Raw genomic sequence first — 18,061 nt, 5'->3', positions numbered from 1 at the left:
GCTCCCTCGGCCCGGCCCGGCCCAACCGCCGACCGGCTCGCCCGCTCGGCCCGCTCGGCTCGCCCGGCCTGACCCGGCGCCTCAGGCCCCAGAGCGCGCCGGACCCCGACCCGAACCGACCCGGCCGCAAGCGCGCGGGCACCGCAGTCCGCGTCCGCCGCGGCCCGTGAGGAACCCGCAGCGGCTAAGGGAGCGGCGGGCCCGGGCACCCGCGGCGCCAATGAGGCGGTCGCGCGAGGGGAGAAGGGAGTCGCAGCGCAGTCCCCGACCGTCCTCAGCCCGGGCGCGCCGCCATGCCGGCCCGGGGCTCGCGCTCCGGCGCACACACCGCCTCCGGAACCAACGCGCGCGGAAGGCGGGGCCGGGGGCGCGGGGTCGGGGCCGGACCGCGGCCCGGAAGTGACGCGCGGCGGCGGCGGCGGCGGGCGCGACCATGGCGCACATCACCATCAACCAGTACCTGCAGCAGGTAAGCTTCCCGGTCTGCGGACCGCCTGCTGACTGCCCGCCCGCTGCCTTTTCCCGTGCGCTGCAGCTGGAGCCTGGGGGGGCGGGGGGTTCTTTTCGCCGGCTGCGCCCGCGCCGTCGGCCGCCGGACGGCAGGCAGACCCGGTGTGTGTCCTGGGGGCTGGCCACGTCCGCGGTGGGAGCCGGGGAAGGAGAGAGCCGGGGTCCGCCTGCGAGCGGGCCGCGCCCGGCGGGCTTGCGTCCTTCGGTAATTGTGTCTCTCAGGGCTGTGTCCACACAGCCTGTAAACGCAGGAGCACAGCGCGAACACAGGCATCGACGGATTCAAAGCCTACAGTCTTTGCTGAAAGCAGGGCTTCTCTGATAGCTCAGACGGTAAAGAATCCGCCTGCGATACAGGAGACCCAGGTTCGCTCCCTGGATGGGGAAGATCCCCTGGCGGAGGGCATGGCAACCCACTCCAGTATTCTGACCTGGAGAATCCCATGGACAGAGGAGCCTGGTGGGCTGCTGAGTCCCAAAGACTCAGACACGACTGAGCGACTAAACACAGCCCAGCATAAACACTGTGAGGGCTTCCCTGGTGGCTCAGACAGTAAAGAATCCACCTGCAATGCAGGAGAGCCAGGTTCGATCCCTGGGTCGGGAAGATCCCCTGGAGAAGGGAATGACAGCCCACTCCAGTATTCTTGCTTGGAGAATCCCATGGACAGAGGGGTCTAGCAGGCTACAGTCCATGGGGTCGCCAAGACTAGGACACGAATGAACGACTAACACAGTCTTTCCTCTGAGCTATGCTAATTGGCAGAGCTAGAACCCTGGTAATAGGATTAAGGAAAGGGGGGTGGGGTGGGCGTGGACTTTAAAAAATATCTGAAGACTGCCAGGACTCAGTGAGTAAAGGCCTGTGGTTGGGGCACCTGGAGGAATCAAGAATCATTGCCAGGTTTCTAGCTTGACAGCAGATGAGCAGAACCGGTTTTAAAGGAAAAATAAATTATTCTGGACCTGTTGTGTTGGAGGTGTCGGTTGACAACCAGGCAAAGATACCTAGTTGGCAGTTGAATATAGTAATAACAAGATTAGAACTATTAGCTTAATGGTTAATGGTTCATTGAGAAAACTGGTTACAACAAGAATCATGAAAATACAAATACATGCCTTTGTTTTAACTTAAAGCTTGCAAATATAATACATTCGTTTGCATTCTTCTGGTTGAGGCCTAAGACTTTTTCTTTAAGGATATGTCTACCTTGGCCTTATCTTTGCAGAGTTAACATTTTTCAATACCAGTTTTTATATAAAGTTGAACAAGAACACAGACATTTGAAAACCAATGTGGATATAGAATCTCTAGAAGTTTATGCTTTTTTATATCTTATCTTTTGTATATAAACGTTGTGTTTTCTGTACATTTTTATATTACTCACAATTTTCTTGCCCACACCTAACTGCAGAGTTGGGGGAGGTAGCTTGCCACCATCACCGTTTTCCTAGGAGGTTGAATCATTACAAACCCTATTTCACAGAGCAGGTTAAGTGACTCTCTAGGGTCACTGGGCAAGTAGGTGATACATTCAGACCAGGAATCCTGGCCCCAGAGTCCATGCTCTGACACCAGGCTCACTATCTCTGTTAGCCCAGGTTTCACCCATTTCCTTTCTGAGTCAGAACCTGCCTATTCCTTTGCTTCCAAATTTATTGTATCTTGAATTTCAGTGACCTTGTCAGCTTAGACTTAATTCACACCTTTGCAGCCTCCTTGGCCAGGGCCACCTGTGGACAAGTCGTATGTCTTGCATTTCCCGTGGTCTCTGATAACGTCCATTGGCTTTTGGGTCTGGAGTTTGATTTCACCTTCATAAGCTCGTAAGGTCTCTTGTTAGTTTCTTGGATGCTGGCAGAACACATGCAGTGCCTTTCCATTTTGAACATATGTGGTTTTCAAGCTTGTTTTTCTTTTTCATTAGCTGAATAAGTGGATTTTCAAATGTTTATTAGTATGACTGAGTAAACTGGCCTAACTAACCCTCTTTAATAAGCAAATAATAAACCACTGGCTGATTCTGCTTTTTCATTGTTTTTAATGGTAAGTCACCTGTTTGCCTCCAGATCTCATTTTGAAATGCAGTGATTATTTGCTCACTATGGAGGGTACTGATTATGCCTCCACTCCTTTCAAAGCACGGGAAAGTGGTGCAGTGTGTTGTCTAGGTTCTGTTGGGGTTAAGTGTTTCACTTTCCACTTAACAGCTCTTCTCTTTCCAAACACTTCAGGTGTATGAAGCAATTGACACCAGAGATGGGGCATCCCTTGCAGAGCTGGTGTCTTTCAAGCATCCTCATGTTGCCAACCCGCGGCTTCAGGTAGGTGGGGGGGCCACGCACATAGATGTCTGAGAGGGTCACTGGGTCACCACCTTCCTAAGTTTAGGGTGTGAGCTGGAAGAATACTGTTGCCATTCTTGTTTGAAAATCACCAAGTTCCTTCACAGTTTACCTAATTTCAGTTCATTTATTGAACATTAATTGAGTATCGTGTGTCAGAACCTGTACTGAGGTTTGTGCTTGTTTTCCTGCCTATAATTGCCGCAGGACTCTCCCGGGCTCAGAGAAGCGCAGCAGGGTGGCAAGGTGATCAGCAGACAGGCGGTGGGCTCGGGCTCTGGCAGGCCTGTCTGTCCCTGAAGTCCACAGCCGTGTGGTGTTGCTGCCAGTGAGGTTTTGTGCCTGTGGCCACAGAGGCAGACCTGGGCCCGCAGAGCCTGCAGCATTTCCTGGCTGGCTCTTTATGCGAATGTCTGCCAGGCCCTGCTCTCAAATGTAAGCATCCTTGATTCAGATGATAGATGGTGTCCAGGTAGAAGCTTCTGTGTAAAGCACTGTTGAAACCTTGTTGAAGTAGTGCCCACTTCCTCGTCGATTGGCATTACATATCGGAGTGTGTTCTACCGGGAGCTAAACTTCGCTTTTGAAAGAAAGTGCCTGCAGTCTTGGTGGGTCTCAGGTTGCTTGCTGGCAGGTAGCCCCACATGTGACCTGAGGCTGATCCCTTCGTTACACAACTCCGCCTAACCTTCCATCTGCGGCTCCCTTTACTGGCGGCCTCCGTCTACCCAGTCATTTCGTCAGAGACTGTGGAGCGGTGACCTTTCCCATGTTGTCATCTCCCCTCTCACTTTTATTGACATGAATATGCAAGTATAGTTATGGTGCCAGAGTAGAGTTCCCCAGTCCCTTTCTTGTTGTGTAAGCTGTCCTGTTACACATTATCTAAAATCTGGCCGCTGAGAGGAGAGGGCAGGTGACAGGTGAGTGTCTGCCATCCCCCAGGACTCCTGAGTGGGCAGTCTGTCAGCAGGAGGTGAGAACCCCCCCATCTCCCCTCCCCCCAGGCATCGTTTCCAGCTCCTTTGACCTCACATGAGCGACCTATGTTTGTTAGGCACGTAGTAGCTGCTTAATAAACACACAAAGACATCTGTGAGCACGCCTAGAGTGCTTCCTGACCTGTGGTAGACAAAGCAGACCACGTTCATCTCCTGTGTGCAGGTCGGGCTTGATAGACATGTATGGAGGTAATGAACCTTTTTTTTTGAATTGCTAAAGTGTGAAGAGCTTCTGTCAACTGTAAAGTGTAAATTCTCTTGAAACAAAGGTTTGTCTGAATCTCTTCCTTTGCATTGCATTCTTTCTGTCCCAGTTAATTTTCTTTTTACCATTTTTCTTATTGGCATTCAGATGGCCTCTCCAGAAGAGAAGTGTCAACAAGTCTTGGAGCCCCCTTATGACGAAATGTTTGCAGCTCACTTAAGGTAAGCCATGGTTGAGGTAGGAAAACAAGCAAGTCTGGAGGTTGCTGTCTTGATTAGGGGTTTTTACACCATCTTGAAGTGTTGAAAAATTTCCTTTGAAAAAGTAGAAAAGTATGTTTGTAATTGCACTTTGGTAAAACCTGTGAAAATCGTGTGAAGTTTAAAATACTTTAAAATTTAATAAACTTTTCCATCTCAGGGACCACGTGTGTTTTAAAAGTTAATGAAATGGTGATTGTGTGTCTGTGTCCCCTGTAATCTCGAGGAAGCGTTTGATGCTCCTCCCACTGGCTGTGTGGTGGTCTTTACTCAGAAGGGTGTGGAGCCCACTGGCGTTTTTCATGGAAACACCCGGTTTTTAACCTCTTTGCCTTGAACTGGAAAAGAAACTGGATCAGAGAGGAGCAAATGAAATTTTGCTTTTTATTTACATGTCCTGTCTGCTATTTTCACCTCTGAAGCCTCGATTCAGGCCAAGCTATGGGTCCTAAAGCGTGTGGTCTGGACTGTCCTCCTGCTGACACGCTCCACCAGTGTCTCCGGCAGAGGACTGCAGTGACGGAGTAGACGTGGCCCCCCTGAGATCTCTGGAAGAGTTGGAGTGCCACTGTGTTCCTGAAGCATCTTCCTAGATCTGTGCCGTGTGCAGTGGAGGCTTGGGCTTGGGGAGGGACTGACTGATGCTGACGCTACCAGCAGGCATCTGGGTGCAGCGTCCTCGCCTGCTGATGCCCTGGAAGGGCCACTGTTATGTTAGTAGCGGAACCTCTGCAGCTCAGCTTCTCCTTCTGGGACTGGAAAGACTTCCTTTTACACCCAGTGGTCTCCTGTGAGCTTCTCTGTGATCTGCTAGCAGGAGCTCCGGCTTGGCTCTGGGCCAGTAGAGAGCAGGGTGTTTGTGACAGCCGTGAGCCATGCAGCCACGTGGCTTGCGCCTGGTTCTCAGCACTCTGCCCCTCGTCCTCAGTCCCCTCTGCCCGCTCTGCAGGTGCACGTATGCGGTGGGGAACCACGACTTCATCGAGGCCTACAAGTGCCAGACCGTCATCGTCCAATATCTTTTGTCGTGTGCGTTCCTGTTCAGTGTGTGACAGACGCAGCGGGTTACCTGGGGGTTGAGATCTCGAAACATCAGACCAGTTTGAGTCATACCTTTAATTAGGGAGAATTAAAACCTTTTGGAAGAGAAATTCATTTAGCTGCTCCACTCAGGTGCTTAAACTTAGTTTGAGCTTTCATACTGGTGTTCAGTCACGCAGTAGGGAAGAGCATTGGTTATGATTAAGAGTTTTATTTAATCCTATTGTGAAGAATAGTATTTTGTTGCCTTTAAAGCAATTGCATGTAGTTAAGGGATGGGTTAGTCCCCTTGTGGAAATGGAAGAACTCCCAGATCCAGACTGGCCCAGGGGGAGGAGTGGACCCCGCTGAGGCCTTGGTCAGGCTGGCTCCAGCTCTCATCACTGCAGGGATATCTCCTGGCTGCAGCTGTGGCCAATGGGTGTTCTCAGGCTTATGTGCATCTCCAGACTTTAGTTGATTTTTTTTTTTTTTTTTTTTTGACCTCACTGCATGGTTTGTGGGATCTTAGTTTCCTGACCAGGAATGGAACCCAGGTCCCGGCAGTGAAGGTACCAAGTCCTAACCACTGGGCCACCTGGGAACTCCCTCCAGTTGCTTACTTTTCAGTCATCTTGTTTAGTATGCACAGGAGAGAATTGGTTACTGACCAACTGAATCTCGTTTGAATTAAAGACTTTTGTAATCAATGAAATAGACTTTATACTAGAGATTCTAAGCACATTATATGTAACTTATGATGATCAGGACTCAGAGAAACCAAACAAAATGTGTGAAATTGCCAATTTAAAAAATCTTCAAACAATAGTGTTTTTCTTACTTTGGGGAAAAGATGTGTGAAATCAGTGTATTTACTTATCCCGAATGACACTCAGGTGTCTGTAATGCGGGCTTATGTGTTTCTTTCCTTCGAAAACCTACTGCTGTGGCACATAACCTTCTGAGTGGTGAGCTGGAGCCCTTACAGTTCAGAACGTGTTGTTCGGCATCCTTTCACTTGTAGCATCACCTGAACTTTTTATTTAGGGCCTTCCTTAACATAGTACATCATTCCTACGAGCGTTTCAGGCCCACAAAGAAGAAAACTGGTAAGTACAAACAGAAAGAGCTGGAAATGAGCAAATGGCTTTTTCTCTTTATCAAAAGCAGGAGTTTTTAAAAGATTTACTCTAAATAAATATGTATTTTCTGTGTTGGTATTTGATACTGTGTGTTGACGTAGGATGATATCAACACAGATACTGGAATTTTAATAGTCAGTGTAAACTTAAATGGCAGGTCAGCCAGATTATGTCCAGTGTTTTTCTGTAAATAAGAAGTATTGTTTCAGCCATTCCATGCCCCCAGGTATTTATTAAATACTACTTTTTTTCCTTTGTCAATTTTGATGTTACTTGGGCTTCCCTGGTGGCTCAGCTGGTAAAGAATCTACCTGCAATGCAGGAAACCTGGGTTTGAATCCCGGGTTGGGAAGATCCTTTGGAGGAGGGAACGGCTACCCACTCCAGTATTCTGGCCTGGAGAAGTCCTTGGGGTTGCAAAGAGTCGGACATGACTGAGCAATTTTCACTTTCACTTTTTGGTTTTAAACTTGGATAAAAGATGTAGATCAACTACAGTTCATTTGGGATGACAGATACAGAATATTTGGGTTATCTTAAACTGTCTTGTGATTTATTAAAAGTCTCGGTAAATACTGAAATTTTGTTTATACTAAAGTAACTGAAGACTTACAGATACCTTTTACCAAAAAAAAAAGTTTTGACTGAAGATCTGTCTTACATGTGAAACTGACACTGCCGGCTAGATTTTATAAGTCTTTTGACGACATCTGTCTGCTGCATACCTTGGGCCCTGTTAGGAGATCATTCTGAACCACACATCTTGTTTTCATGGAGCCATTTAGGTGGTGGTGGGGCTGAGGGGAAGGAGAATTCCTGGCCCAGCGTGGGGTGGGGGCAGTCAGGGCTGAGGCCCTGGCCTCTGGGGAGGCTGGGTTAGTGGGTGCAGAGCTCTTCCGGCCAGATGCACAGACCAGGAGGGGCTGCAGCTCCTGGAAGGAAGGTGAGGGGAGGACCACGGGGCCATGGGGGTGGGGCTCTCCCGTCCGGGTGGGGGCCCTGGGTGTCCCCAGCGCTGGTGAGGGAGCCTCTGACCTCAGAGCCTCACACACACTTCTTTTTGCCCCATAGGGCTCTGCCTGTCATGTATGCAGTGGCCCTGGACCTTCGAATATTTGCCAACAATGTAAGTATGGTTTCTGTCACTGTTTTAAACCCAAACTCACTGTACCTGTTGCTTAATTTCATGTCACTCCTCCCACAAGTTTTGGGGTGTGCGTGGGGTCGGGACACCCCTGGTGCAGAAAGCAACAAAGTGGGGTGGCTTGGCTCACTGCTGAGGGACTGCCCGCGTCTGCCGTGAAGACACGCCTGGTGCCACCTTGCTGGACTCGGCGGAGCCAGGGGCCTCTCTGCTGTGCGGAGGCAAAGGACTGGACTTGACGCGTCCATTTTCCCGGCAGCATCAGCTGGTCAGGGAGCAGCGGTTCCTAACTCTTTGGTCCACACATCCCTTTACTGGGTCAAAAGCCGTCACTAACGTCTGGTTGTGGACAGGTGGACACAGTCACGTGTCTCCTCTCCCCGCTGCTGGGGACTTCAAGGCTGGTGAGGCTCTGAGAGGTGGGAAGCGCAGAGCGGCGAGCTCCCTGCCTGTCCTTCTTGTCTCCTGGGCGTCCTGGATCCGGGCACAGCGGGCCAGGTCCCTGATGGGATTCCACACCCGCCGCTTGTGGTAAAACCCCCGGAGCAAGAGCAAGGGCTGAAACAGACGTCTCCACAAAGAAATGGAAGACGTCAAACAGCCTCGAATGGAAGCCGTGGAACCAAAATAACTTACACAGAAACCGTCAAGCCCAAAGGTTCTGCCAAAGCTTCTGCTTGTGTAGTTTACATCCATCCTTAGTGTAGTTACGCATCTAAAGTAATAAACCTTTTACACGGTAACATCACTGACTTCCTAAATAGAAGGGAGACACTCAGATTCTCGCATCTGCTTCTGCGGTCACTCTGCTGGGCATCATTTTGGTTGAGTATGTGCAGCAGTCTGGCTTCACACAGACGTGGGTGGAAGTGGGAGGCCTGTTCTGATAGCCTTTCCAGGTGATTGCTGACGTCCTTGTCTGACCGGCACCTTTTCAGGCTCCAGGAATGGTTTTTACTGTTGGTCACAGTGTGGCCTCTGAGGCCGGCAGTGTGACCTCCAACCCCAGTGGTGTGGATGGATCTTCCAGCCCTGCAGGATTTTGTGACGTCCAACAAAATTTTGATGATCTGGAAACATTTCAATCACTGAGCTGCTCAGACATTCCAAATGTTGACGTATTTCATTATGTAAAAAATGAAATCCAGGAAAACTCTACCTTTGTTAGTATATCCAGTGACCTCCTCAGAGACATCTTGAAGTAATGAAAAGCTGCCAGGCTCTTGGTGGTCAGTACAAGTTTTCCAAAATTCTAAGTTTTTCTTGCACGTGCGAATGTTGTCATTGGGAAGTACTGTCAGTGTTTCCTGGTGGGACAGGCCTGTGTCCTTCACTTTCTGGAGACTCATGCTGGCCGGCGGTCCACACTGGCCGACCAGGCTCTGCAGCTGTCTGTTCCCTGTCCAGCTGTGGCCACAACAGTGGCCCTGGTGCTTTACCTTAAAAAACAGACTTGCTGTGTGCATGCTTCCTGCTTCATCACAAGGAACACTAAAAACTACGTGTGTATTCAAGGACCAAGACTCACTGACACGTTCACTGCATTGTCACCGACTCTGAAGTGAAGCTCACTGTGCTGGTCGGTAGAGGGGGGACTCGGGCCTGCGTGTTGAGGATGCGGGAGGGTGCCCACACTGCCTCCTGCTGCCTTCTCTGTGCTGTCCCCTCCATGTCGTCTGCGAGACAGGTCAGAGGGTTTGTGCCAAGTAAGAAAAGGCCTCTTAGTAGCATATGGCTTGGGCAACACAGGCTTAAAAACTCAGTGACCAGCGCACTGGTCTGAATTGGTTGAAGAGCCATGTGGCCTGTAGAAAGTTGGAACAAGCGGTAGACACCACAGTTTTGAGAAACACCGCAGCACAGCCTAGAGGGTCTCTTCTGGCTGTGTGGTGATTTTCTTTCTAATTGAAGAATCAAGAGGAGATGAAAATTGAAGCCTTTTACTTCCTGTCAGGCAGACCAGCAGCTGGTGAAGAAGGGGAAGAGCAAAGTGGGGGACATGCTGGAGAAGGCGGCCGAGCTGCTGATGGGCTGCTTCCGCGTCTGTGCCAGCGACACGTGAGTCCGGGGCGGGCGGCTGTGGCCGTAGCCGCACAGCCATGGTCATTTCTGCTTTGAATAATCTGTTGCTTGGTAAAGGATAAGAGAAAGGAATCCTCTTTCGTGCTCAGCACACATCGGGCACCACGCCTCTGGGCCCACTTGGCCAGCATGCTGGGTCTCATGCTTTCTGAAATTCATGTGTTGTGTCTCAGTGGTTCATGATGTTGTAATGACAAGAGAAAATACTTTCACCACGTGTCACAAATGCTTGATAACAGTCCGCTCTTACACAACATTGCTGCAGATGGAGTGGTTTTCATCTGCTGCCCCCCAGATGCTCAGCCAGTGTCAGAACTCCTGGGGCAATCTCTCCAGGTTTACCTGTCAGAGGAGACATCTACCTTTGTAGTGTAACATTCTTTCATGAATTTGACTTGAACTGTGGGGTTTTATCTCAGGATGCGAATTTGTTTTGGAAGTTTGCTTTCTGATTTGTACATACAATTTTTGTTTCCTATGTAACCTTTAAAACATCATTTTCCCTGCAGTCGTGCTGGTATAGAGGATTCCAAGAAGTGGGGAATGCTGTTTCTGGTGAATCAGTTATTCAAGATTTATTTTAAGGTAAACTCTGCTTGAATTCTGCCTGTCTTCCCAGAGAGCATTTCTCTCCCTTGTCAGCCGGCCTGCCAGGCCTGGCTTGAGAATCAGTGCCCACCAGCCACACACAGTCCTGGGGGCTGGTGTTGGTTGAGGGCCTCTGGGTGCAGGGACTGTTTTGGTGCTCTGCACTCATCATCTATGTTCACCTCCACCCTCTGAGGCTTCAGGGAACCAAGTGCTGGCACCTCACACAGGTCCAGGTGTGACAATGGTGTGGTCAGGTGGGGAGCATGTCTGGTCAGCTCCTCTGCAGGTGGGCGTTCCCCGGTGGCCTGGTTTGGATGGAGCAGCGGTGTGCTGTGTCCTTAGTGAGCCCTCAGTTCTGATCATGTGAACCCACCTCAGGAGGCGTGTCCTTAGTGACCAGGGATTGGTGGCTATCCTGCCTGTTTATCTGGAAGACAGTCTGGAGTGGATTCTTACTTGTTCTAGATCAACAAGCTCCATCTGTGTAAACCGCTCATCAGAGCCATCGACAGCTCAAACCTGAAGGACGACTATAGCACGGCCCAGAGGGTGACCTATAGGTACTACGTGGGGCGCAAGGCCATGTTCGACAGCGACTTTAAGCAAGGTGCGTTGCTGCTGCCAAGCAGCCAGGGGTCCAGAGCACCTTCGTGCCTTCTGGTGTGGAGGTGGACATGGTGTCCACTGCATCCAAGCAGCGTTGCTCTGACACCAAGTCAGTTCCATAAAGGAAAATCCCATTTGCGTTTCTTGCTCGGCACCAGGTCTCTGAGCGGGTCACCGCTGTGTCCTTTCCTGGGAGAGGAAACCACGCACCTCTGTCCCACGTGTGGGCCGTGCTCAGTGCTTCCCTGTGGCCTCAGTGGGCCCTGTCGGCATGGGACGTGGAGATGGGGCAGCTCGTAGCTTGTCTCCAGCCTCGGGACGTGCCCTTGCGCTGGTGTCAGCCTCGGTGCCTGTGGCTGGGGGCAGCGGGTCGGTGCCACATCCAAGCTGCCCTTTCACGAAACCATGTTGTGTGGTTTGTGTCCTTCGCTTTCTCGAGACTGGGAGGCTGTTTTTTCTTTCTGAGAGTTTGGAGTGGCCGGTATATGGTGGTCCTTTATGATTCTTCTCTTATTCTCAAATGAGACTTTTTAAACTCACTTCCTTGACAGTTACTCACACGCGAAGCCATGTGACTTCAGGTACCATATGAGACGTAAGAGTCTTTTCACTCCATGTGTCAATAGCCACAGAGGCTCTGATGACAGAAAGAACAGCTCTTTCATAATGAGAGCTCTTTTTTTTATTCCGTGGGGTTGTACAGACCAACTTTTCATTTCCTTTCACAGAGTTTTCAATACATCAGTTCAGTCGCTCAGTCATGTCCGATTCTTTGCGACCCCATGAACTGCAGCACGCCAGGCTTCCCTGTCCATCACCAACTCCTGGAGCTTGCTTTCAGTACATACAACTTTTGAAAGGGGACTTTCCTTGGTCCTTTTTCTTTCCCCTAAAATATGAAGCGTTGGAATAGCTGAACAGCGAGAGGGTTAATCCACAATTGACTCATGGTCAGCCCTGTGTCTTTGGTTACTCTGCATTCATGATCAGCAGCCACAGACGGAGCAGTATCGTAGCGTTTACAATCAGAAACACCCACGTGCAGGGCACCCATGCGGAACAGACCTGCCCCATTCAGGTCAGCTGTATACTCAGTTGAAGTCTCTGAAGGCATTGCTTTGCTTCTCCTCTGAATCTTCACTGAGTGCTCTTCTGGATATTTTTGAAAAATAGCTGACCCTGTGGAAAATAATCTGTTAATGTTGATGGTAGACATTGTTGCCTCTGAAACCTTTGGGCCCTTGTGTAAGGGCGGGTGTAGCTCCAGGCACAGGGCGGGGACTGTGGTGACCGTGTCTGTGGTCGACTCTGCAGCTGAGGAGTACCTGTCCTTTGCTTTTGAGCACTGCCATCGTTCCAGCCAAAAGAACAAAAGAATGGTCCTCATTTACCTGCTTCCTGTGAAGATGCTCCTGGTAAGTGGTCTCTCCAGCTCTCTGGGGGCCTGTCCCTTACAAGGAATGCGTAGTCATTTCACAGCATAGCTCATGGTGTGTGGTGGGTCTCGGTCTGAGCCACATGTGAGTGCACTCTCAGAACAGAGGAGGAACAAGCCTCGGGTGTGACCCAAACCACTCTTCTCTTGACTGACACTTCCAGATCCTTCTGGAAAGGCTTGTCTGTTTTTGTTTCCTTTTTCCTAAAATTACCTCACTCAAAGGTTTAACATATGTAAGACAGGTAAAATAGTGCATGTTATGTCTGTTACTCCTGAAAATCTAGAATAATAGAGCTGGATTAACCAAGAGAGAAAAAGATCATTCTGTCTGGGTGTCTCACTTGGTCACTGAAAGTTGTTTTTGGTATTTGTAAAAAAAAAAAAAAAAAAGACAAGTAACTAGCAAGTTAATTGACTAAAACATTCTCACAGCGATAGGGCTTCCTTTCCTCCCATTGAAGTTTCTTAAAAATTGTCAAAGCAGCACACACACACAGTTAAAACTCACCCAGCTCTGGACGGTGTGTGGTGGGGAGGAGAGAATGCCACACCCCTCCCCACGGCTCACCCAACTTTGTGGAACAGCCAGTCTTGGGTTTTCAGCTCGTTGTTCTGGAAGCTGGGTCTGAATCCCTTAGTTGTAGCCTAGTGTTCCTTCAGGTGCCACCCGTTCCTGTGATCGCTAGCAAGAAGGTTGAGGTCAGGGTCACACGTCACTGTTGGCAGAGCTGTGTTGGTGCCAGGTTTTCTGATTTCTGAACCAGCATGTTTTTTTCCCAGTTGGCTAGGACGCGTTTCTTGTTCAGTTACTTAGGAAGAAAGTCTGAGAAACACAGGTTAAAAGTTTTTAAAACTTGGTAAGGGTTTTTATCAAAGACAGTTCTGTTTAAAATGAGAAGGTTCTTATTTTGGAAAATTACTCTGTCTCAGGGCCACATGCCAACTGTAGAGCTTCTGAGGAAGTACCATCTCATGCAGTTTGCGGAGGTGACCAGAGCCGTGAGGTAGCTTCTTCTCTTCCCTCGGGGGCCGTTTAGAATATAAAGTCTGTGCAGAGGTCCCCGTGTTTCCAGGGAACTAACGGGGTCCTGTCTCCTGTCCTGGGCGGCGCCCTGCCTGCGTCTGCACGTCTCTGTGGCCCAGTGAAGGCAACCTCCTCCTCCTGAACGAGGCCTTGGCCGCGCATGAGACCTTCTTCATCCGCTGCGGCATCTTCCTCATCCTCGAGAAGCTGAAGATAATCACCTACAGGAATCTCTTCAAGAAAGTGTGAGCACAGCCTGCCTTCCTGATTCTATGGAATGAAGTTGATCTGCAGCCCCGAGCCTTGGTGCTGGTGCTGTCCAGGCGAGGGAGTGCACAGCTGAGGGAGGGCACGGGGCCCAGGGGAGAGCGCACCCGAGTGAGGGAGCGCCTGAGTGAGGGAGCGCTAGACTGAGAGAACGCCCTGGCATGCAGGCCCAGGTGAGGGAGCGCCCATGGCCTGGGTGACGGAGCGCCAGACTGAGAGAACACCCAGGTGAGGGAGCGTCCGGATGAGGGAGCGCCTGGATGAGGGAGCGCGCAGGCCAGGATGAGGGAGCGCCAGACTGAGAGAACACCTGGGTGAGGGAGCTCCAGACTGAGAGAACACCCAGGTGAGGGAGCGCCTGGATGAGGGAGCGCGCAGGCCCGGGTGAGGGAGCGCCAGACTGAGAGAACACCCGGGTGAGGGAGCGCGCAGGCCCAGGTGAGGGAGTGCGCAGGCCAGGATGAGGGAGCGCGCAGGCCCGGGTGAGGGAGCGCGCAGGCCAGGATGAGGGAGCGCGCAGGCCCGGGTGAGGGAGTGCGCAGGCCCGGGTGAGGGAGCGCGCAGGCCAGGATGAGGGAGTGCGCAGGCGGGTGAGGGAGCGCCAGACTGAGAGAACACCCAGGTGAGGGAGTGCGCAGGCCAGGATGAGGGAGCGCGCAGGCCAGGATGAGGGAGCCTGCAGGCCCGGGTGAGGGAGCGCGCAGGCCAGGGTGAGGGAGTGCGCAGGCCAGGATGAGGGAGCGCGCAGGGCCTGGTGAGGGAGCGCGCAGGGCCTGGTGAGGGAGCGCGCAGGCCCAGGTGAGGGAGTGCGCAGGCCAGGATGAGGGAGTGCGCAGGCCAGGATGAGGGAGCGCCAGACTGAGAGAACACCCGGGTGAGGGAGTGCGCAGGCCAGGATGAGGGAGTGCGCAGGCGGCTGAGGGAGCGCGCAGGCCAGGATGAGGGAGCGCGCAGGGCCTGGTGAGGGAGCGCGCAGGCGGGTGAGGGAGCGCCAGACTGAGAGAACACCCGGGTGAGGGAGTGCGCAGGCCAGGATGAGGGAGCGCATAGGCCAGGATGAGGGAGTGCGCAGGCGGGTGAGGGAGTGCGCAGGCCCGGGTGAGGGAGTGCGCAGGCCAGGGTGAGGGAGCGCGCAGGCCAGGATGAGGGAGTGCACAGGCGGGTGAGGGAGTGCGCAGGCCAGGGTGAGGGAGTGCGCAGGCCAGGATGAGGGAGCGCGCAGGCCCTGGTGAGGGAGCACGTAGGCCAGGATGAGGGAGTGCGCAGGCGGGTGAGGGAGTGCGCAGGCCTGGGTGAGGGAGTGCGCAGGCCAGGATGAGGGAGCGCGCAGGCCCGGGTGAGGGAGCGCGCAGGCCCGGGTGAGGGAGCGCGCAGGCGGGTGAGGGAGTGCGCAGGCCAGGATGAGGGAGTGCGCAGGCCAGGATGAGGGATCGCGCAGGCCAGGATGAGGGAGTGCGCAGGCCAGGATGAGGGAGTGCGCAGGCCCGGGTGAGGGAGTGCGCAGGCCAGGATGAGGGAGCGCGCAGGCCCGGGTGAGGGAGCGCGCAGGCCAGGATGAGGGAGCGCGCAGGCCCGGGTGAGGGAGCGCGCAGGCCCGGGTGAGGGAGCGCGCAGGTCCTGGTGAAGGAGGGCCCGGGTGAGGGAGTGCCCAGGCGAGGGAGCACCCGGCTGAGGGAGTAGGCGCAATAGCTCGGGCTGTGTGAAGCGGGGACTCTGGCAGGAGTTCTGACACCAGCCCTGAGCACCCACCTACACTATGCTCAGAGCGTGGCATTGGTCCCTGTTTCCTTTACTCGTGACCCGCTGACCCTCCCGCCACTCCTGTGCGTCAGGAAGTTGCTCTTTTTGTGGGACTCCGAAGTGGGCTCTTGTCCGAGGCCTGGTCCCAGCAGGATCTCGGTCATACTCTGCTGTGAGGATCACGTCCAGGTTAGAGAGACCCGCAGGTCATCAGATCCCTGACAGTCCCTGTCAGGTGCTTCCCAACTTGAGGGGTGTTGAAATGTGAGAATGGAAGCATCTGAGATTCAAGGAAGTGGTTGAGTGTACTTGTACTGGTGGCTCTTTAAGTGGGAACGTCAGTTACACCCGGAAGCTCTTGTTTTCCGAGGCTCCTGGCGGGTGGGAGGTGCTGTGTTCCTCCCGAGTAGAGGGTCTCCTGCCCACTTGCCTCCTGTCAGCAACAGCCTGAGCTCTGCCTCTTCCAGGTACTTGCTGCTCAAGACCCACCAACTGTCCCTGGACGCATTCCTGGTGGCCTTGAAGTTCATGCAGGTGGAGGACGTGGACATCGCCGAGGTCCAGTGCATCCTGGCCAACCTTATCTACATGGTGTGTGGGCTCCGTCCAGGCTGGGGGGTCTGGTACCCGCCATGTCCATGTCCTCAGAGGGCGTGGTGGGGCTGGTGTGTGTGTGTGTGTGTGTGTACACACACACTCCTTTTCCTCTCAGCGAGCTGACCACTCAATAGCTGGGGCGGTGGGGGTGGGGGGCGCTGTGTGTGTGTGTGTGTGCGCGCGCGCGCGTGTGCGTGTGTACACACGCTCCTTTTCCTCTCAGCGAGCTGACTGCACGATAGCTGGGGCGGTGGGGGGCGCTGTGTCTGTGTGTGTGTGTTTACACACACTCATTTTCCTCTCTCAGAGAGCTGACCGCACAATAGCTGGGGCGGTGGGGGTGGGGAGTGCTGTGTGTGTGTGTGTGTGTGTGTGTGTGTGTGTGTGTGTGTGTACACACACGCTCCTTTTCCTCAGCGAGCTGACTGCGCAATAGCTGGGGTGGTGGGGGGTGCTGTGTGTGTGTGTGTGTGTGTGTGTTTACACACGCTCATTTTCCTCTCAGAGAGCTGACTGCACAATAGCTGGGGCGGTGGGGGTGGGGGGTGCTGTCTGTGTGTGCGTGCGCACGCGCGCGCGGGCTGCACGATAGCTGGGATGGTGGGGGTAGGGGGCACTGTGTGTGTGTGTGTGTGTGTACACATACTTGTTTTCCTCTCAGTGAGCTGACTGAACAATAGATGGGTCGGTGGGGGGGTGCTCTGTGTGTGTGTGTGTGTGTGTATGTGTGTGCGTGTGTACACACACTCATTTTCCTCTCAGAGAGCTGACCGCACAATAGCTGGGGCCCTTGGGGTGGGAGGCGCTGTGCCCCGGCTCCAGCTCACTCACCCTGACAGCCTTGACCTTCAGAGTCATGAGCCCCCCTCTCTCCCATCCTCTAGGGTCACATCAAAGGCTACATCTCACACCAGCACCAGAAGCTGGTTGTCAGCAAGCAGAACCCCTTCCCCCCACTGTCCACGGTGTGCTGACGACCCCGGCCCGATGACAGGGGCAGGCTGATCCTGGTCCTCCTCCCGCCCGGAGCGCGTGCTCTGCAGTGGAGCCTCTCAGGTCTCGTCCCGGGAATGACATCCCCAGCATCACGGCTGACGAACGTCCCCATCACAAAGGCCTGGGACTCGGGCCTCAATGCTGCCGCCTCCGCTGGCCAGGCTGCTGGTGACACTCCCCGAAGGCCACTCCGTCTCCCAGGCAGCTGCTGTTTATTCTCAAGAGGACTGTTTGTGAAGGCGTCTTTGTAACTGTTTCTATATAAAAAAAAAAAAAGGTGTTTAAATTTATACAGATGGGATATTCTTTATTGTATTATCCGGGACACATCTAATTTTATGTTAAATTTGAACACTTTGTGTGATCAAAATGTTTGGTTAACTTAATGTTTCTTTTTACAAGCTGAATTTGATTTAAATTTTCCAGGTACTATAGCTATTTTTTTTTCAGATTACACATATTTCCTCTGTTTATGCAAAAACTTACTAAAGAAGAAAATTCATGGACTGGAGTGACTCATCTTTGCAAAGGTGCCGAGTCTGGAGGGGGCTATGGCCTTTGTGTGGAGAGGGGCCGCCATGGGATTTGGACCCCCCTCCCTGAGGCCTGCTCAAGGCCTCCCATCTGTGCCCCCGCATCTGCCCCTCCAGCAGCCATACTGAGCGTCCTGGTTTGCTCCGAAGTCTGCAGCGTGTCCTCGGCTTCTCCATGCAGCTCATCTGGAGGGCTCTTTGGGGCCCTGCGACCCACCCTGAAGGCGTGTCACCCCGGGATCTGACCTGGTGCTCGGTGGCCTCTCCAGGCTGATGGAGCCGGGTTCCGAGAGTGAGGACCCCAAAGAACCAAGTGGAGTTGGATCCACTCTAAGCCGGGCTCCTGAGTCACAGAAAGTAGCCTCCGCCCCGGGCATGTCCAGACTTGGGCACGGGGATGGGGTGTGCTGGGGGCGGCCTGCTGTCGGTGTCTGGTCACCAGCCTCCCCAGCCCCACCAGTCCCCTGAGCAGGAGAGTGTGGCCTGGGGGAGGTGCAGACGCCAGGGTGGGACTGTCTCTCCATGTTTCTTGGGGTGCTGTCCTCGCAGCGTCACTGCT

At 53.0% G+C, this 18,061-nt stretch overlaps 1 protein-coding gene across 1 annotated transcript; it reads left to right on the top strand.

Moving 5' to 3' along the window:
* The first annotated feature begins 338 nt into the window (after window positions 1–338).
* PCID2 (PCI domain containing 2) lies at window positions 339–17,475 on the top strand. The gene is made up of 14 exons (XM_043891685.1): window positions 339–469; window positions 2,746–2,835; window positions 4,210–4,283; window positions 5,272–5,337; window positions 6,410–6,451; window positions 7,556–7,610; window positions 9,583–9,686; window positions 10,220–10,295; window positions 10,767–10,908; window positions 12,222–12,322; window positions 13,276–13,349; window positions 13,489–13,614; window positions 15,844–15,967; window positions 16,858–17,475. The coding sequence occupies exons 1-14, from the start codon at window positions 434–436 to the stop codon at window positions 16,945–16,947; spliced, it is 1,200 nt and encodes a 399-aa protein (XP_043747620.1). The 5' UTR covers window positions 339–433; the 3' UTR covers window positions 16,948–17,475.
* Window positions 17,476–18,061: the final 586 nt, after the last annotated feature.

Source organism: Cervus elaphus, chromosome 30 (genome assembly GCF_910594005.1).
Source record: "Cervus elaphus chromosome 30, mCerEla1.1, whole genome shotgun sequence".
In the NCBI taxonomy this organism is placed as follows: Eukaryota; Metazoa; Chordata; class Mammalia; order Artiodactyla; family Cervidae; genus Cervus; species Cervus elaphus.
This window is presented reverse-complemented; position numbering and strand designations above follow the sequence as displayed.